The 22,242-nt window shown below is 39.5% G+C and overlaps 1 protein-coding gene across 2 annotated transcripts in view; it reads right to left on the bottom strand.

Annotated features, from left to right (window-relative positions):
- Window positions 1–22,242, bottom strand: part of LOC124167083 (mucin-5AC-like) — a 33,383-nt gene that overhangs the window by 5,483 nt on the left and 5,658 nt on the right. For both annotated transcript variants that reach the window (XM_046544871.1, XM_046544872.1), the window contains exons 4-9: window positions 20,484–20,705; window positions 18,171–18,947; window positions 14,151–14,300; window positions 11,821–11,961; window positions 7,681–7,802; window positions 909–1,014 (exon numbers count right to left, since the gene is read on the bottom strand). In XM_046544871.1, the coding sequence (XP_046400827.1) occupies window positions 909–1,014; window positions 7,681–7,802; window positions 11,821–11,961; window positions 14,151–14,300; window positions 18,171–18,947; window positions 20,484–20,705 (1,518 nt within the window). The remainder of the gene's footprint in view (window positions 1–908; window positions 1,015–7,680; window positions 7,803–11,820; window positions 11,962–14,150; window positions 14,301–18,170; window positions 18,948–20,483; window positions 20,706–22,242) is intronic.

A 22,242-nucleotide genomic window follows, 5' to 3' on the forward strand; every position in this document is an offset into this window, starting at 1 on the left:
CGCTAAAACCGTCCCTAAAACCCCATATCAGCCAATCAGAACGCATGACCGTATGGTGTGATTGCAGCGCAGCCTTTGACAATTGTGGGAACGATATAGATAAACAAACACGCCATATATTTTCGTGATGCGGGTCCCATGACAACGAGCCGTGATATCGGAAATGATGCGAAAAGTGACGGCGGAAGGGACCGTGTGATTCAGAAAAATCAGATCGCCTTTCGCGACGAAAAAATGATCGTTTGATTCAGGCTTAATGCATTATTTTCAAATTAAAGCAATAAGGATGATTTTTTAAAAACATTTTCCGGTGCCACATAAAAGTGTGCCGACGTGACTGCTCGCGTGAGGAAATTTACGTATTTTCCCAGCTTTTTCTCGTCATGTAATGATTGCGACAATCTTTTAAAAGTATAAATCTATTTTCACACGCCAATGATTCAAATTAGCGGGAAAATACTATTTTTAACCCTATGTTATGATGGCGATGGATGTGCATCATTGTCAGCATAAAATGATATAGTAAAATTGCGAACCTTTTATAGGAATAATGCATATGGTTTTGTGTTTCAAATAGCCATTATTTCATTAATATAGAAAAAAAATAATGTTAAGGCGTACATTCATAAACTATCGTTACCTGAGTTTCAATATCCCCTTTATCATTAAATAAAACTCGATTAATAAATCAAATAAATTGATTTACAAAGCTTAATTTTATGCGTCACTATATAAAGTTATGGATCCACAAAAAATATCGGGTTTGAAGAAAGCACTAAAATAATTACCACAAGACAGCTAGTGTTTCGGAAAGAGGAACGTGTTATCCAACGTTCATTTACTTAATTTGCTTAATGAGAACAATTAAAAAGTGGTTAATGACCAGATTAAATGCAAATGTAACTTACCCAAACTATTCAACAATATTTTGCACGTGCTGCTATTCGTCAACCAAATGTTATCGACCGCAACAAGCCAAGTGTAGTTACTGGTACCTTTGGCGATGAATGATATCTGAAATGTTTAAGAAAACGTGTGTTAAAGCATAATTCTATGTCCACAAAGTCCATCACTATGCGTGGTCCAAAATCATTGAACTATTTGACGACCACTTCTCACGGGTGATCGACTTTTACCCAACCATAAAAGCGAAACAAGTGTGACGAGAACACTAGAAACCAATAAGATCTCATAAAATGAGTAAAAAAATAGGAACATGAGCTTCAAAGCCGCATACAATCATAATGCCTTCGGTTAGGGTTGTAACACACGACTCACTGCCTAGAAGCTAGAATAGAGCTTACCAATGTCATTATTCCACACTTATAATATTCAAACTTTTCTAATGGTAGGGAGAGTTCTGTACTATAGAGTCAATATAAAAAAACGTAAATTTTCGACAGTCAAAATTTAAAAATATTAATTTCTGTTTCTATAAGAACATAAGTTTTCTAATTAGTTTGTGAACCAGACGTATGTGGCGGAGATGGTTAGCATTATTCACACTGTTTTTTTATATTTTTACTTTCATGCTGCCTACGGACATGATATATATGTCCACGGACACAGCAGAAGAAGAATATTGTGTTGACTCGCGAGAAAAAGTTGTTTTATTTTTCATTGGACATTCTGTAACTAGTCATAATATATCATCATGTCCATAACAATCTGTTTCCATGGACTGAACGGCTGTAGTACTGCGATGTTGAAGGCAAGGGGAAACTATGATCTATATATATAAAAGAAAGTCGAAAATCGTGTTAGTTAGAACACTTATAACTCGAGAACGGCTGCACCGATTTTAGTGAAATTAGGCTCTTTGGATTCGTCTCAGCCCCGGATAACATATAGGACATTAAAAAATAGGAAAAGTTCACAAAAAAAATTCAACTTTATCTTAGAGATATGTTTTTAGGAGTTAATTGTTAAGACGGTCAAAAAAATATAAAAAAATTTCGTTTTTACTAATGTATTTACTGATCTTTTTAACAATATAAAAAAATAATGTTCAAACATGTTAAAAATATTAAAGTAATATTAAAATAGTATTAAAATAATTGAATCAGAGGTAAGCTCAGCTCGAATTGAGTTGTCAACAAACACATAACTACCGTGTGTGTAAACAAATCTCCAAGCAATTGTTGATTATCAGTAATGTCCGTGTACTCTGCATGAATTCAAATCTTTTTACTTTGTAATAAACGAAGACGAAGTCACCAACTATCGATCTGAATATTTAAAGTCCTTGGACGCACCTGGCTACCATGGTACGATTTACAGCTAAAGGTAGGCTCTTTGTTCATGATCTTTCGAAACCTAAACCAACCATAACTATCTAACGGAACGTGTTTGGTTATTTAAAAAAGTGAAAATAAAAGTGATTCACGCCACTATACTCAAAAGAAAATTCAAAGATGAGGAAGTTCTCAATCCGAAGATTCCATGATCCCAACTTATATGCCCTTTTGAGCTTAAACGTATTCAATTTCCAATTCGTGTTGCATTCGTGATATCGATTAACAAATCGCATGGTCAGTCTTTCAGTTTTTGTGATGTTTGTTCTCATGTGTCAGTGAAAACCCATGATTCTCTCATGGTAAATAATATGTGGTATGTTAACGAGTCGGTAAACCATCCCCTGTATTTCTTCCTTCGCTTCAAGGGCGCAGCTAGGAATTAAGGATAGGCGCAGCTAACACTGGCGGGCCTGTAGGGTATAGAAAACTCGCCAAGGTAAGCGAGAGGTGTGGGGGCCCTCCCCAGACATTTTTATGATAAAAGGTTCAAAATGGTAGGTTTTGCGGCTGTGTGAACCGTTAAATATTTTGTTGCTCATCCGTCCCCCTAATATTAATAGCCAAATGTTTTATAAAAAGATTCTCTGAGCTTTTGGGGGGGTTTTAACCCCCAAAAACCCCCCTCGCTGCGTCCCTGCTTTGCTTCGCTATTTTTATTTAGCTTCATTCGCTTTATCTTGCGCCTGATAACAAAACAAAAACTGTTGTTTATCAGTAGGCGCTTGACGCAAGACAGTAAACCCGAATGTGTAGGGCACACCGCATGCAGCACGTTTGCGCAGTGCATTTTTTCCAAACAGAGATACTATAACTGGCGCGCCTAAAGTCATTTGATACGAATGCTGCTTCATAGGGGCTTTTCTTACACTATTTTGAGCATCAGTCAAGCGTCGGTCTAGCGTTGCGTTAACCTGCCCCGTGAACGAGCCAAGTTTACGCTACGGACTTAGACCTAAAAACATTTTTTTACGGTTAATAACACAAATAGCCAACAACTGAATGCGTATAATTTTTATTTCATCAATATTTTCTCATTTAATTTATAATAAATCAAATATTATTAAAACAATACAGCCGCTCTTTATTTATAAATGGTGCAACTAAACTATAAGTTCATTGAATTTTAGGCGGTACGAAGTTCGCCGGGTCAGCTAGTATTATTATACAGAGGAGTCGCAGCTACTCCAACCTTGAGTAATCATACATTATGTAATTTTCTCAGATAAAAAATTCCTGAGGTAAACTAGTCCCCCATTCGGATCTCCGAGCGGGGACTACCCGAGAGGGTACATTGGTCAATTGCGATAAATTTATGGGGGTAGGAACATGGAACGTGAGATCACTTAGGACCTGCGGTAAGCCAGGAAACCTTATGGTGGAAATGCAAAGATTGAATGTCAGCGTGTCAGGAACAAGCGAAATGAAGTGGCCTAAGGAGGGAGACTTTTGGAGTGGAAGGTATAGACACAGTCTCTCTAAACGGTAATGCTGGGGTTGGGATAATGTTCATAAAGAGCGCCGGAATGCGTATGAAAAGCTTCTTACAGTGCAATGATAGGATAATTATGGTAAAATTGAAGACTAAGCCGGTAGATACCGTAGTGGTACAGGTTTACGTGCCTACGACCGACTAAGAGGATGAAGAAGTTGAAGACATCTACGATGATATCGGGAAAGCAATCAAACAGGTAAGGGGTGAAGAAAACCTTATTGTTTTAGGTGATTGGAACGCTTTCGTCGGCGAAGGTCAGGATGGAAGAATAAGTGGAAAATATGGATTAGGAAATCGAAATGAAAGAGGAGAAAGGCTACTAGAATTCTGCACATAACACAACTTACTGGTTGCCAAAACGTTATTTTAGAACCACATGCGAAGAAGATACACATGGAAAATGCCAGGGCACAGAAGAAGATTTCAACTAGACTATACATTGGTGAAGAAGAGGTTTAGGAACCAGATAAATGACTGCAAAAGCTACCCGGGGGCAGATATCGATAGTGATCATAATTTAGTGATGATGAAAAGCCATCTCAAATTCAACAAATCAGCGAAGAACGCATGGCAATTAGAGAAACTAAAGGAGCTGAAAACTCAACAGGCCTTTCAAGAAGTAGTGGAGAGCAAGATAGGATTAGATCAGAGTGAGAAATCAGTGAAGAATAACTGACAAATATCAAAAGTGGGCTTCAGCAGGCCGCTAGAGAACTTATAGGGAGAATAAAATGTGTTAAGAAAATCCCATGGATCACGGATGAAGTCCTAGACTTCATTGAAGAGCGGAGAAAGCATAAGAATGCGAATACCGAGGAAGGACAGGCATGTCACAAGAGATTAAGAAGTACGACATGGAACACAGCGGTTGATTCTAAAATAATTTAATATCAGCACCGTGCAATTTTGCAAATACCTCAGCAAATTCTAAAGTAATGTAATATTAGTACCATTTGGAAATTCCTCAGCAAATTTATGCCTAAGTAAAAATCTGGGAACTCAGATAACGCATATTGAAATAAGGAAAGCAAGAGGGGAAGAATATAAATTACCAGACACACAAAGCATTCTCCCGATAAAATAATAACCTGGACATGTCCACGCATCTACTTCGACTTCATCAGTGGCGCCGACTCCATGGGGCCTGAGGGGGTAAGAGCCCCCGCAAAAATTCGTTTGGGGGGGTGGTGCCCCAATAATTTAAGAAAATTAGATAATTTGAATTTGTAGCAATTTATTCTATCAATGATAGTTTAAGATTTATTTAAATATAATTTCAGTATTTTCAGAGCTAAATATTAACTGCTCTGTAAAATTCTGTAAGTATAATTATTACTGTAAATTGAATTGCCTTTTTACGAAAATACCGAGCTTAAGTTTATGTTTTGTTTCTTTTTTTAAAAGCCAAAAAATGTGTCAGGCTTGTCGAGTTTCCCGAAGTGTCGAGTTATTGAGAGTCAATTTTTTCGGAGTTCTAATGGTGACTAATCTTAAATGCTTTAAAAAAACTAAAATCAACTATATTTCACCTGAAATTTTAAAAAAATTTCCCAAGACAAGACCCGCGCCCCCCCAATATTATTTTTTTGACAAGTCGGCGCCCCTGACTTCATCTACCGTTCAAAGATAAAAATTCTTTTCTTAGCACATTAACGAGGGTTTCCCACGAAGTAATGTACCATTTTTTTCTCAGCCGACAACAATGGCGCGGTTTTGAAAAGTTTCTGGGGTGCGCACAAAAAAATTCCTGATTTTTCAAACCGATAGCTTAGCTGCAGGACCGTTTCAAAATGGTGCCTGTAAGTGATTTACGCCACAAGCAGCGTGCCGTCGTTGAATTTCTCACTGCAGAGAAAGAAACTGTGGATGATATTCACAAAATTTAGTGCATAGCCAATGGAGCATCTGCTGTCAACGGGAGTAGTGATAGTCACTTGTCCCAGCGAACGAGGACAGAGGTGCTACAAGATTTGCAGCGGTCGGGGAGACCATCCACTGCGGTGTCACCTGACATGTTGCAGCAAACTAATGTTGCCATCGCCATGCCATTGATGAAAATAGTTGGAACCATTAATTCAGAAGCATATGTCAACACATCAACAAACCTCAAGACGCACTCCCAGCGACCCCGACGCCATACCAACTGGAAAGGTGTTTTGATTCAACACGATAATCCCCGGCCCCTCACAAGTTTAAGGACTCCTGAACACATGGCAAAATACGGTTGAACCAGTGGCGCAGCGAGGGGAGATTTTGGGGGTTAAACCCCCCCCCCCCCAGAGCTCAGAGAAATTTTTAATTTTAATGCATTTTACTTAATTAGATTGATATTACTAATGGAATAGTGTAAGGATTAATAAAATATCCCTCAGAAAGCCGTAAAACTCACCATTTTGAACCATTAATCTTAAAATTACGCAATTTATTAATATCGCATCTACCGCTTATCCTGGTGGTTATTCCACACCCCCAAACACTCCGGTATTACTGTCTGTAAAAAAAAGCAAGATACTCGAGTTTGAGGAGCTCTAGCGTCTAAATGAAGCAATAGATTTCAATGCAATAAATATCATACGAAAGAGAATTTAGTTCTACGTTATATCATGTACTTTAAAAATTCTTCGGCTCAATAGTATTTCCTATACTTAATTTTTTCTCGAAAAAGTACCAACTGTTGGTACCAAGTCTCGACTGGTACCAACAGGGCATACACGCCCTTGCCTCAGGCTAAAGGAAGGACATAAAACCAGGGATGGAAAGTGAAACGAAACGAAAATGATTCGTTTCGTACTGGAGTGAAACGAAAATACGTGGCCTCGGCTTAGTTTCGTTCCTTGAGGTATCAAAATTTTCAGGCCTTATTTTTGATCGGTTTCACAACTTTGTTTATCGGGCCGGATGGATTCGAAAAAAATCGATTTTTCCGATCCGCCCTAGTGTACAGGTTGGCCATCAGGAGACTGGGCCCAAGTAGTCTCCTTGGTGACCTGCAACTTGAATACTGGGCTAAAGAAATGGTGGAATGATAAAGTGTGATCGGCTAATTTGCAAAAGTGAATCATTTCGAACTTGGGAAATCCAAATTCCACTATTATTTATGGTGTCAGTAGTCAACAATTGCCTTTAATTTATCCTTACTCCCAGGTATTTAACCAGGGGTTGCAAGTGAAACGAAACGAAAATACGAGGACTGTTAGGTTTAGTTTCGTTCCTGTACGAAATTAAAATCACAATGGAGTTATTTTCGACCCGGGACGGAACTTTACTCCTGGGAGCGACACTAAATTAATCTAAACTCAGCTTCTCATAGTTAAGTTTCGATCCTAAAGTTGAGTGGAGGGGGAAAAGAGGGAATACTGTCGACCCATTACGTTTGACATACAAGCGGAGAGGTTAAAACATCAAGCTTAAAAATCGAATGGCTAGTTTGCGTTTCCCGTTCTCCTATTAATGGTAAAAGTATGAGTGTCCCATGCATCTAATGTCGCTAGGCAGAACCTCTACTTCATTCAACCATACTTCGTACTCGGTGTGTAGGTCGAAACTAAACCGTTCGAAGGTGAAGCACGTGGTCCCTCCGGTGCGAAACATTATCTACATATCGTTTCGTCCCAGAGTTTTAGTTTAGTTTCGACCCGAAGTAGTATTGAAATTTTACTAGTTTTGACTTTCTTTTCGTTTCACTTGCCAACCCTGCATAAAACTGGACGGAGATGACGTGAAAAAATAGGTTGTGCAGTAGAAACATCATTCTTTGGTGTTTGTAATTTTTGTAATGCACGATAAATAAATGTCGAAGAAAAAAAATGGTGCTTTACTTTCTGGGCAATCCTTGTAGAATGTGCGTATTGATAAGTGCCAACTCAATGTGTATGATAAAACACAACTCACCTTAAATTCATCACCCAGTGGTTTCAGCGGTACCACCGCAAATTTCCATGACAAGTCGTCAACTTTTTCGTCCCAGACGATGGTATGGTTGTTGTTGCTATGGAGCATAACGTAAAGAATACCTGAAAAACAAATGAGCGGAGACGTTCAATGACTAGCCTAAAAAGTGGTAGAGACAGTTCTTAGCAATAATAATAATAAAATGCCTTTATTCGGGCGAGGTTGAGACTAAGAAGTCCTCCCTTCCATCTAACCCCTCGATAGCGTCAATGCTAACAAATTAAAAAATGGTAGACAAACGTTTACAATGCAAAGGATATACAATATACACTGTTTGTGAAATGTCAAAAATATAAACAACTATATGTGAAAATTTTTTGTAAAAAATATTTCTATTTGTTGGAAAAAACATGAGGGTAAGGGTGTAGTATCCTTCAGCGAAAAAAACCCACTGCATTAAAACGCCCACACAAGAAGGGGTGCGTGAAAAAACCTGCGAAAACCTCTGTGAAAGCAATGAGAGCTGTGAACACATAGCGGCTTGAAAGGCTACATTGTAAAAATAATTGTAATAATTTTGTGAATGTAAAAGGCTCAAATAATCAAACATTTCAAAATAGTTACCCGAGAAAATTCTTCCCTTTGAACAACAAGGGGACTTCGGTTTAACGTCTCATCCGACGGATGGAGTGCTGCGCTTGAAATGTCCTCCACACATCACCTAAGCGGGGATCAGGCAGTCTCTGAAAATTCTCTGCCACCGCCGGGATTCGAACCCGAACCCACGGGGTGGGAAGGTAGCATCCTGGCTACCACACCAACCCGATCCTTCTTGGTTTACGAGATCTTTCTCAAGTCCTAACTCGAATCGGCATGCCAAGTTCCAAAATTTTCATATCACTTTTTAAAAGTGCAATGACTCTGGTAAACATACTTCCACGAGTGATATTGCACTCCGGTAATGATATATGTTAATGAGCAGGATACCGTGAATGAAATTAGTTTACGTAAATACAATGATACTGTAAATTTTACCACAATTAACACGTTGAGTGCGGATGGCATAGCATTGATGCCCAGCGTAGGTCCTGCCAACGGGCGGGTGGCATCACATTGATGCCACGCCGGCCTATGTCCTTCAATCGCTCCCTACGCTCCTCCGCTCTGTTCTGTCTACTCTCATGATGGTTTCCCGCACACGCACCGGATTAGGCTACCTAGATATGCCTTCCGTTTTTGAAAACTAGTTTTTATTTTTAGAGTACTTTGTTTACATTTATGGAGTACTTTTTAATTTGTAAGATATTTCGCCATTACAAAAAAAAATTAAATGTGATATTTTCTTTACTCTTCTGAACATTTGTGCTAAAGGTCTCCACATTTGAAGGTTATTATTCCCGTTTTAGTCCTATTAAAATTTTTGTAGACAATATTTATTTATAATCTTCCTTCCATCTCAACGACGAAAAATATTTTCGTATTACAAAATACGGTCACTATACACACGCTCAATTGAGTTCAGCTGAGGCGAGTTCCTGGAATAAGGCTGTAACTCAAAGTGAAGGTGGTACAACTCTGAAATCCGAAGCATTGGCGGCTTGCCCATAAGGACTCTCGGACCCTCCCAAATATTTTTAAAAGGAAAAAATAAATAAATACCCATTCAATTGTAATTATACATCTATTAACCAAGGTGCTTTTTCAATCGCATGCATCGAAAATGTAGGAAAAACACGCAAAAATAGCGTGATATTTGTAGCCCTAGGGCGCTGGTCAGAACGTCCCAATCCATCACCATGCGGTTATATGAAGAGTGTTAGTGGTGGGGGCTGCTGGTGCTAAGACGCGTCTAAGCTTGTGCCTTATTGAAGTCTTGGGACGCCGCCTGAGCATGCGCAGAGCGACGTATCTAGTGAGTTGACATCGCCGCGCCGCCCGGCGGCCGTATAATCTTGGTGTTGCAGAATGCCTTGTTTTGGTGACCAGTTGATTTATTATGTGTAAATTGTTTTAATGTAAATAGGCCTAGTTATAGTTGAGTTAATCGATTTAGCGATTGTTAGTGTTTTAGTGTAAGTGATTTATTTTGCGTATTAGTGAGTCGTAATGGTCTCTAAATTGCCTTAAAACTTACTAAAATACACAAAATATTCAAAGATTTTGACCCTCCCGGTGGAGTGTGCCCATCCCAAAATTTGACTCACGAGCCGCCACTGATCCGAAGTGAGTGTGAGATCCGAACTATCGAGTCAGGTTGTGAAATTCGGCCCAAAGACTTTCACGCCCATGTTCAAGGAGAGGTGGAAGGACGGAGGTAAGAATAAGGCAAGGAGGCGCCGCCGCGATAAGGAATTAGTCTACGCTTTCAAGCGTAAGGTTAGGGTTCGCATCAGTATTCCGCTCATTTTATGACCGTCAAAAGGAATTGAAAATTGGCCCACTACTCCGTGCGTCTTTACTCCGCAAATGATCAGTAGCTAATTGTTCCGAGTAGGTGTGGGGGCTAAGACACTCCCGGGGGTATTTAACATATTTCTTGGCAATAAACATGTTTTTAAGACATATCTTCGCTTTACATTCGTGGTATATTCTTGAGTCTTTTATTTGTGATAAAGTGTATGACATGTTTCGAAGTTGTGTTTTCATGGTATTGCTTTTCTACTGGTTAAAATTTCACTGAAACTTGAAAGTAAAAGTAAATTTTGGTTTTTGTCATGCTCAGTTTTGCTTATCATATGCCTCGAACAGCTAACAAACAACTTTTAAAGATACCAGACTCATATAACTTCATATTTACTTAAAGACAACAACCTCGTCGCGGCACAAAGATTTCCATGTTTCGATGACCACAAGAGCTATGCTAGCGGGGATAATTCTAAAGAAAATAATCACCTAAAACAACCCCGGCAAGGCCACGAATATCATGTAAGTCAAAAGGTGGGAGTTATGCGAAATGTTATCCACGTGATGGTGTCACGCAAAAAGAAACAGTTGGACTGGGAGTGGGAACCGTAATGAATTATCTTCTCCTTGAAAAAATAGATAAGGATCGAATGCGACGTGCATGAACCTTATTAAACGCGTATTGGGCAAAATAAATTAAAAGACTGATACAAATGCAATGAACGAGGGTTGGAAGAGTTAATGCAGTGAAAGAAAGATATATATCAAAGAGCAGTGGCGGCTCGTGAGTCAAACGTTTTAGGGGGGCACACTCCACCGAGGGATCAAATATTTTTAGTATTTTGTGTAATTTAGTGAGTTTTTAAGACAATTTGGATGCCATATGTTCCGTTTTTAAAAAAAATACCTTGTTTTCCTGATAAAGCTTGATTAAAATATACTATTAGATATACTACGGCTTCAATAATATACTATAGGCATCTATCAATTTACTAAATACGCAACGGTTTTGACGTCCCAAGACTTCCATACGGCACAAGCTTAGACGCGTCATAGCACCAACAGCCCCCACCACTACCACTCTTCATATAACTGCATGTTAATGGATTAGGACGTTGTGGCCAGCGCCCCACAGCTACAAATGCGAACTTCTCGCGCTATTTTTGCGTGTTTTTCCTACATTTTCAATGTTTGCGATTGAAAGAACACTTTGGTTAATTAGATGTATAATTATAGCCGGCAAACAGTAGGTTCTAGGTTCGAGTCCCAGTCAGGCCACATTTTTACCCTCTGATTTCTGGCTTTTTTCCATATACCACAGCACCTTTGTCCTCGTCCTTCTTCCATTATATGTTCCTATCCCTTCCTTTCCTTACCTGTCAATTCATTTGTATGTTTGCGCTTAATGCGCCGTGTGAATGAATGAAGTGAAATATTATAATTGAAGGGATATTTAATTTTTTCCTTTTTCAAATCTTTGGGAGGGGCGGCGTCCGAGAGTCCTTATGGGCAAGCCGCCACTGTCAAAGAGTTCTCATTAGGACACATCTTTAAATTCCTATTCATTCACAGCACGTTAATAGCTCATAGATGAAAGGCACTACTGTCTTTCCGTTTACTGAAATACTTAAAACATTCACCTCATTCGCTGCTTACATTCAGACACAATGGCAATCCAATGCTTTGATAAATGTGGTAGGGGAATGGGTCATTGGAAAATTCCAACCAGGTGCTTACCGTTCATAGCTCGATGCCAGAAAGACAGGCATTCCAGTGGTCCACCGACAGTCGATGTGCTCCGCTTGTAAACGGGAGAAGTCACTTCGGCCAAGGCGGAAGAGATTGATGCTCCCAAAGAGGTCGCCCGTAGAAAGCTCCCTGGAATTGCGTACTCAGATTGAAACGAAATAATGGGAACAATTCAAGTATGCGCTATGGGGTACCAGACACCAAATAACATACAGGCCATTAATTGGACGAGAAAGTTTGCATAAGAAAGCTAATGAAAATGGTACTAAGATGAGATACAGTGCGTAAAAGCATGACGATTGGAAGGTCATCATGTTTCCTTCGAAAAAATATTCACAAAGTGATCTGCCGCTCTCCTGACGGAGTCACTAATAATATAATAATAAAAATTAATTCATTTATTGCTCTAGGAGTTTTAACTCCTTTGGAACATAGAAATTGTTAAAGTGGTGAGCAGTACAATTAACATAGTAAAACTGGAAAAGAATAATTTCTTTTTCTAACAGAAAAACGAACATTAAACATACCAAGAAATAAATAACACAACCTTGAAAAAGGAAATTTGGCTTAGCAAATGAAACAAGAACTAGATTACTACTTCTAACACAACAATAGGTATTAATCACATCAATGAGCAGATAAATGATTATTAAAGTACATGATCAGTGTTCATGGGTAACAAGAGAGTAGGTGGGTGACAATCCTTTTCTTAAATATTTCCTGTGATGCACAGTCTTTTACCTGTTTCGGCAAATCGTTCCACAGCTTTGAGGCAACAACAGTAAATGATTTCTGAACTGTAGCTGTGCGGAACTGTGGGGCATACAAAAAACAGGGGTCTTGTCTTGTAACAACATTAGTGTGTTTACAACTAATGTTGTTTACAACTAATAATCAGATACACCATGTGCTTAATGACACCAGACAAGACGCAGACATCACAGACATAAAGAGCAAGAGGGATGCAGACCATTGAACGTGAAGAAGAGAGATGGTCAAATTATTGTCGTGCTTTTCATATGCCCAATCCATAAAACAGTTTCAAAGTAAGAATATGCAAATTACCGTAGCATATCTCTATTAAAAGTCACATACAAATTGTTCCCAAATATCATGGCACTAATTGTGAGACTGGATGCCTTTCCTGCTTGGGCAGAAAAAAGATCATTGGTGTAGGTTCGACCACAAAGAACCTTTACTGATCATAACTTTACGATAAGGAATTTGCAAACATGTTACAAACAGTGGCGCCGACTCCATGGGGCCTGAGGGGGCCCGAGACCCCTCAAAAATTCGTTATGGGTGTGAGGAAAAAATGCGTCAGGCTTGTCGATTTTCCCCGGAGTGTCCAGATATCGAGATTCGAATTATTAGGTATCTAATGTTGATCATATGACTCATCTAAAATGCTTAAAAAACTTAAAACTCACTACCTATAAAATTTCCCGGGGCAAGATCCCCGGTTTGCCCCCCCCCCCCAATATTTTTTGTAAGTCGGCATCCCTGGTTAAAAATGCAATATATCGCTACACGAGCTTTTCAATGATAATAAGCAGGCTTACGAGAGCATTGGACGGTCAATGTTTGTATGATACCCTTGTTAAACTAGGGATATCAAAAATCTCATTCGACTTGTTACGATGACAATGACAGAGAGAAAGAACAAAATAAAGATGTCGGAAAGTTTGTACTGGATTTAAATTTAGCGTTAAGAAAGGCCTGAAAAAAGGTGACGCATTTTGATATGCTTGTCATGTAGATTGACGTCTTTGTCGTGTATATTGACGCAATTTTAATATAGAATGATTTCAGATAAATATTTACTACCACACGTTAACCAAAATTTTACCCAACATTCTATTCTTATACCATTTTCTAATTGATTCAGGTATTATTGACTGGTTGCCACTATCATAAATAATGCCTCACGACATTATTGAACGTAGGCTTATGGCAACGACGCTAATGCAGTTACGCTGACCAGTGGGGTAGCCAGAAATTTTATTCGGGGGGGTGCAAAATTCAGGGGGGAAATTTTTGTAAACTGGGTACTAAGTAGATGGTTTTTAACTGATTTGAACACTTTTCATAATCGAAAAAAATCATTTTTCAAATAAATCTTTCGTTAATTCATGATTTTTCAATATTGTTTTCATTTTATGAAGCAAAGTAATTGTGTTTTTCTAGTTCCGGGGGTCCTGACCCCCCCCCCCTCTCGCTGATATTCAACAAATGGGAAAAGCCATGCATCTTCCGTCGCTCAGTATTATTGGTATTTACCACTCCGCCACCAGGCAATTCCACATGCCACTGCTTACCTTCAGGATTTTTCCTGCCAGGGACGGAGGGAACTTGGTTTCTTCTAGGGGACACATCCCAGGCGGGTTTTCCTGAGGATGTCCAACCGCACTTCTCGGACACAGGAACCGACTCCTTCCTCACAAGCCGAGTGCCAACTCTCTCCCACACTGCGGATAGAAAGACCATTTTCATCCCTGCATGATACCCTGCGAGTCTCATACAGTGTTTGGTAAGAGATGAGCGTTATCCCCAAACATGCACAAAGCCATAGGCGGATCTAGGGGGGTGGGGCACTGGGGCACGTGCCCCTTCCCCCCCCCCCCCCCCAGACCCTTAAAAATATGCAAGATTTTTAATACGGTCCCATTATCATTGCGTTCGTTTCAGTGGCGCCGACTCCATGGGGCCTAAGAGGGCCCGAGCCCCCTCAAAAATTCGTTATAGGTGTGAGGAAAAAATGTGTCAGGCTTGTCGATTTTCCCCGGAGTGTCCAGTATAACTCAAATATTGAGATTCGAGTGATCAGGGTGCTAATGTTGATCATATGACTATTCTAAAATGCTTGAAAAACTTAAAACTCACTACTTATAAAATTTCCCGGGGCAAAGGCCCCGATTTGGGCCCCCCAATATTTTTTGTAAGTCGGCAGCCCTGGTTCGTTTTGTATTACGAGGTATCCTTGAGCCCCCCCCCCAAGACAAAATCTTGAATACGGCCTTGCTTGTGCCCCTCCCAGGAAGAAATCCTGGATCCGCCCCTGCACAAAGCTACGTTTCGGTGCAAGGGCGCATGCCGAATTTTTTCTGCGGCACAGGGGTCTGACCTTAGAGTATATAGTTCAACAGAGGTGGAGTGATGTATTCTGGGTGAAGCCAGGCAGAAAATCTTTCCGCCATATTTAGTGTCCATGGAAATCCTGTTTTCCTGAAGAGAACGTAAGACAGGAGTACTTGTATTTACTGAGATATCTCCAGCTTCCTCTGTTAACTTTAAGTAATTTAGGTCTGACTCTGTTATTTGTGTAAATATGATGCAGAATGTGCATTTGCTGTCGTTTTATCATTAGCATAAAGAACTAATGGAAATAGGTGGTAGGTAATAGTGCTTTCTGCTCCTACCTACGTGCGGAAACAACATTATCGGTAGTTTATTACACTGCATTATTTGAGGATGGAGCTGTGAGGATTTCTCAATAGTCAACTACTGATGTTAATATTTTTTCAAAAGTGGACTTCTGAGTTGTCAACTCCTGAGATAGGGTAATTGGCTTATCAGCAAGTAGTAACATTTCTAAGACTGTTGGACTTGTTCCGTGAATTACCTACTCAGGAGGTAATAATTGGAAATTGAAAGTGGTACCCGTTGAATTTGTTAACAATATAAAAATTTCATAAGCAATAAAAAATTAATAACTCTTTGGTTCTGACAGGCAAAGAGTATTCTCAAATTTGAGATTAAAAACAAGGTACAATACTACTGTACGAAATATTCTCTTTAATTTAATATGAACTTTATTATTATGAAATTTTTAATAAGTTGCATATGTAATAACGACAGTTTTCGAGCCCCTATCCCACTTGGGCGATGCTTTTTTTCGAGCGCTGACTAGCGAATGACCTATGACTGGAAAATCTGTCTTCATGACTTGGGCTTAAGGCTTAAATTACTGAGGCTCCGTAATGCACAAAACAAAACGAACGTATTGATTATTGTATTAAAAAACTTGTCTATTTTTGAAGCGTCTGGGGAAGGGGGCACATTCGTGTGGCAGAGTTTATTTTTCACCTAGCATCCACCATCCCTTCCTAGACCACAACTCCCATATCGAAATTCATCACTAAATAAAGATACATAATAAAATATAATCTGAGGTTTCAGGCGAGATGGAGTGGAAACGGAACATAATGAAGAAGCAGGAGCGATTTCCACAATTTCAAATTTATTGGTACTAATTAATTAATTGGTACCAGTACCAATAAATTTAAAATTGTGGAAATTGCTCCTGCTTCTTCATTATACATAATAAAAGCTAAGCACAAGGATCATTTAAATATTATGAAAATTAAGGACGGCAAAGGAAAGAGATTTTGATTTTTTCAAATCTGGCACACGTAAAAATCATCGTAAGTTCCTTTCGGTCAAAATACGAAATTGAACACCTCAGTCTGTCATTAAAATGACGTACCAGGAGACTGACAATTCATCCAGTGAGTCCTGCAATGCTCTACGTACTGCACGTGAGAGTTTCGTTCAGTCATTCAATTTCTCGCTATGCGCAACGAATTGGCGTCAAGGATCCACCCTCATCTTGTGAAAGCAAATACTGCGAGTTGGTGCCAAAATGATATTAATTTGGTTTAACAAAGCACCTCAGGAACAAGTGACTTTGTACGGTGGAGGTGCCTGCCCTTAATGGTAGCAAAACACTTCCTTTCCTCAGGCCACCTAGCAAAGCGGTGTGGAATTGATTCACTCAGAATTTCAGTGGGATAATAGAGAACTCTTCCAAAAACCTTAAGGACAAGACGGAGCAACTTAGTTGGTCACATAATGAGATGTGATGGCCTGATGAAAAAAATCGTAGAAGGACAGGTGGAAGGGAAGAAGGGCAAGGGATGGCCCAGAATGAGTTACGTAGGACAGGTTACAAAGGATGTAGAAAAAGAGGAAATGCGTCGCTATGAAATGGCTAGTGGATAGGAGAGAGGAATTGAGAACTGCTTCAGACCAATCTTAGGATTATTGTCTAATGATGATGATGAACCATAAAAGCCAGCCACTCCTACCACTATGCCATCTCATGCTCAATTACTCCTCCTGATACCGCATTTCAACGAAAATCATTTATGAAACTTATATCTACACAATACCTTGCGAGCCACCTCTAGGGTGTTTGGCAGGGGGTGATCAATCACCAGCATGTAGCTTGCAATTGGACTCCCACATGCACACCACACGGTCATAAAAATGCTACGCATACTGACAAAAATTTACTTTTAAATTCATACAAAGGCAAAACTTGCCGACTACTCATGACGGTAGTCTGCCGATAAAGCTAGAATTCACAAAACATGATGTCAGAAATACAACGAAAGATGAGAAGTATGCATTATGGAATACAAGTTAGTGGGCTAGGAAGACTAGGAAGTTAGTAGGCTACACTACAAGTCGACTAACCTATTTTTAAGTTCTAACGCTGCAGTTATCGTCTCTTATCATGATCGACTTACTATACTTACTAGGGATGGACGGATCCGGGATTTTTTTCGGACCCGGATCCGGATCGGATCCTTAATTTTCGGAGCCGGATCTTCGGATATTTTCGGATCATATTGCATTTTCAACTGTCTGCTATAAACGAAGTAATTATTCAAGTTTTTTCTGGGTAAATACAATCAAAGGAATGCTATTTTGATTTACATACACGTCTAAAAATTTTGACTGATTAAAAATCGTTTTTATAAGCTTTCAAATTATTTTTTTTTAAACGATAAAATCGTTACACGTTCAGGATGTAAACTGATACTGTTAGGAAACGAAAATAGGTTTCAATCTTCGGATAAAGCATTGACTGATTTTTTATATTCCTCACATAAGTTTCCCCAGAATTTTATCACTTTCTCATCGCATACTGACTTGTGTTTCACCCGCAAATGCTTCAGTTGGGGTGAGGTGGATTTTCCACTTCCTCGCGATAGTTTCACGTCACAGTCCACGCACATGATGTCAATGTCCCTTTATGTCAACAAAAATGTTTACCTTACTTAAAAACCTAATGAGTAGGCCAAGCATCGCAGTGAAACGGCGCCTGCGAAGGTATAATCGAAAATCTTCCCACTCCCTCGGATGGGACGCTGTATTCATTGAATCATAAATTTAAAATTTCGGATCCAGATCCGATGTCTTCAGCGAATTTGGATCCGAAGTATCCGATGAAGGGCAATGTCCGCGGATGTTTGGATCCGAAGTATCCGATCCGACCATCCCTAATACTTACCCTTATCTTAAACGATAGATGAACTAATTGAGACACTCACTCATCACAGGCTGCCCGGAAAAGTCACACCACGTCACCGGAGGCGCAGCACCGATCGTTGTATTGGTAATGGCACGCGATGTGGTACGCTGCGTGGTGGGACGAATCGTGGAGGTTTTCGCGGAAGTCACGACGACTCTGGAAGACGTCGAAGTGCTGATTCTCCATCTGGGAGCAAGGCTGGCGGTGGTGGTCGTTGAAAGCGAAGTGGTAGATCGCGGGCGCTGGGTTGTACGAGAGGTTGCTCTGCTAGAAGCAGTGGACGCCGTGCGGAGACTAGTAGTAAGCGCTTTGCTCGACTGCGTCAGCGTAGTCGACGGCGCTAAACTAGTCGACTGCGCCATTGTTGTCGAGGACGACAACGTTTTCATGGACGTCAACCTAGTCGACTGCGGCGCTCCAGTAGACTGTGCTAACCTGGTCGTCGGCGCCAATCTGGTGGTCTGAGGCGCCGCAGTAGATGGCTGCGTCATTTTGCTAGACTGCACCGCCGTGGTCAACTGTTGCGTGGTTCTTGGAGGGGCGGGGGTGGTAACTATGGAGGCCCCAGGTGTTATCGTCAATGAACCATCAAGGGTAGCCGGATCTCCGATGGATGAAACTTCGGGAATTCTGTCACCGCTGGGCAGAGTGGTAACGGTAGCCTCCATCAAGGTGGTAGCCGTTGTCATTACAGGATGATCGGAAGTGACTATAAGAGGCGTCGTGGTCAAAGGATGCGCTTCCGTGCTGGTGGTCAGGGCGGTAGTGGTGCGTGGGGTAGCCACCGGAGGCATAGCTGTTGGAATAAATTGCAAACACGTAATTCTACGTAGTTCTGTGTGTATAGTAACGTTATATAATGAGTAGTACACAAGAAAATATCATCGAACAAAATATCAAAAGTAATGGTTCAATCCCTATCATTGGTATCCCTAATATCAGTAATGTACCCAGGAATATACTTTTGGGGGGCGACCCCCCCCCCCCCCCCCACCAAGCAAGGATGGTCCGGGGAAAATTTCAAAACAAAAATGACAGTAGCCTGTAAATACATTTCATATCATCTTTAACTTTAATCAGATGCAGTTACTATATCTCAAAATTAGAAATTGGTTTGAATTATTTTTTTTTAATTTCTCTGAGCTTTTCTGGATATACACAATACTTATACCACTTATTTTTTATCAGAGCGCGACCCGGGTTTCAATGAATTATCATCATCTTCAGGCGCAAATTATGATTTCATTAATTAAATCATAATTAGCGACTGAAGATGATGATAATTCATTGAAACCCGGGTCGCGCTCTGATAAAAAATAAGTGGTATAAGTAATTGTGTCGTATCTAGGAAAACTTATGATGGAATACCACAATGTTAACCATGAGTTAGTGAATTTTATTTCTCTGAGGCTTTGGGGGAGGTATATAATCCCCTTAACCCCTCCCCCATAGTTACACCGCTGCCTAATATGATAAGCGTGAAACCAACGGCTTAATAGGAGTGAAATGTCAATCTAAGAGCAATAGGCTAGTGCATTCTTACATTTCAATACATACATTTCTTCAAATACATGGCAACTTCTTTTGCACTCATGGCCAAATCGATAACTACAGATCACGATACAAAAGTATTTTTACCTAAAGAAACTCATCCTGAACCAAAAAAACAAATTACACGAATCCTTTCAGAGAGAATCAATTTAAGAAAGCTTTTGAAGTGAAACATTCAGAAAATTTCATTGACCTTCAATACGGTGTAAATCACTGCCTCATGATTACGGCCGATTGCACAATAATATTTGTGAATAAGGAGTCTTAAATAAGGAAAATTTGAAACAAATACTGTGGAAATAGTAATGGCAGTAACAAGAATTACCATTCACTAGTTATCTGTCATTAAATTCATTTATTTTCTCCTGAACGAGCATAATGTAATGTCGAATAATAAGCAAGATAATGATTATGAGATTGAACCGATACTAGTAAAATAATTTACGTTATAGATGACAAATGCAATATTTATGCTCTTGTGGAAGAACTCAAAACGAAGACAATCTTCCTATTCTACCAATTTTCCACCACTACCGACAGTTTAATGAGAGTTTTTAACAATTAATAATCTTGCAAACGCCAAGGAATCAATGCAACGAAATAATGGTAACAATGTCAAATTTTACACGAAAATGGTAAATATTTCATTATTTTAATCACTTATAACTGTTATCGCTTGTGTTTACAATGCAAAATATTACATTGCTCACTCAAATTAATGATGCTAGTTTTCAGTGACACTGAAGCAATAAACATCAGAGTTCATTGAGAGGGTACTCACGTAAGCAATTATATGTAGTAGCGTTCCACCTCCTTCCGTCACAATATATGTACCCAAATGCAGTGTTCCTGAATCCGAAGTTCATAATTTGCCTGCCGTAAATATTCTGTGACCTGGTAACCAAGTAATGACCTGGTCTGCACACCAGCATGGCAACAGCACCCTGGAATCTAATCATGATTTGGCCGTTGACTAACGGAACGAGAGGGATACATCCAGGTTCTGTTGAAAGAAGAAAGGAAAACATCGTTTAATTTAATAATCAGTTTCAAGAACAGACTAAAAAACAGCGGCAGTTTGGATTGGTTTTACTATTTTACGTGCACAGTGATGAAAATCCGAAGTAATACTGAGAAAAAAAAGTCATCGTCACGAAGATTAAAACCGGAAATGAAAGTTATCGCAAATAAACTTTGAATCGAGATACCCACATATTTTCAAATCTTTAGCATAACGATAGACAGGGATTTGAATACCTCCCTGGGCAATGGAAGGTAAAACTAACCTAAAATTTCCTAATTATTTCATTATTCAGTTGACTGACGGAGTATCTTATAAATTAAACACACCTGGAGACATCCAACGTGGGCAATTTTTTTTTTTTTTTTTTGAGGTGCAGTCAGAGTTTGTGGGGTGGTTTTTTTTCGACAAAAATATTTTAATGAGACTAAAGCATAGTTTTTGTAAGCACAGGTTCCGAAAGAATAAATGTAAAAAAAATTAAAGCATGAGATATTTGCATTTTTGACTGAGAATTGGGGGTGAAAGAGATAAAATCATGATTCACAATCCGTACTAGTAGTATATTCGAAAGAGAAGTTGCATTCGCGAATTCCTTATGGAAACAAATGGTTACCACATTCTCTATATTCTTTAATTTTGGAAATTATGATGCAAAATAATAAAATTTATTGAGTTAACATATTAATGCGTTAAGAATGACGTAAAAGGAAGTCAAATATTTTGAAACAAAGATTGAAAACTTATGCATAGAATAAAAAATTGGCCGGCCTCGGTGGCGGTGAGGTAAAGTCCTCGCCTGCCAAACCGTAGGTCGTGGGTTCGAATCCCGCCTGGGTAGGTGTTCCTTCTCCATGGCATGGATGTTTGTTTTGTATTTTGTTAATGTTGGAAACCCTCGTTGTAAAAGGCCGTCATGTGCTCTTTACGGGGGATGTGATAAATAAATAAATCAAAGCGTAAATATTTATAACCCTCATTATTTAATTTGTGATTTCCATAAATCCAAAGTATAATATCTTCCAGAGGTTAATTTTGAAGCTTATTAGAAAAAATAACCAATCATAAATAGTTTTCCTCGCCAGGGGCGCAGATGGGAATTAAGGCTGGGGGGGTTTAGGTGCAATTGATGCGTGTGTGAAAAACCGGGGTGTCTGGGGGTATGGAATACCCACCAGGATAAGCGGTCGGTGCGAGATTAATAAATTGCGGAATTTTAAGATTGACGGTTCAAAATGGTGATTTTACAGCTTTCTGTGGGATATTTTATTAATCGTTACACTATTCTGTTAGTAATATCAATCCAATCAAGTAAAATGGATTAAACTTAAAAATTTCTCTGAGCCCTAGGGGGGGGGGGGGATTTAACCCCCAAAATCCCCCCCCGCTTCGCTGTGCCACTGTTCCTTACCACATCCACTAACAAATTGACAAGAGTTGAACAAATTTTCAACTTCTGTAATGGAAAACATTACTTATTTTTTAGTGTTTGCCAGTTTTTTTACGATTTCGCCCCTTT

The sequence above is a fragment of the Ischnura elegans genome, chromosome 10 (genome assembly GCF_921293095.1).
Source record: "Ischnura elegans chromosome 10, ioIscEleg1.1, whole genome shotgun sequence".
NCBI lineage: Eukaryota > Metazoa > Arthropoda > Insecta > Odonata > Coenagrionidae > Ischnura > Ischnura elegans.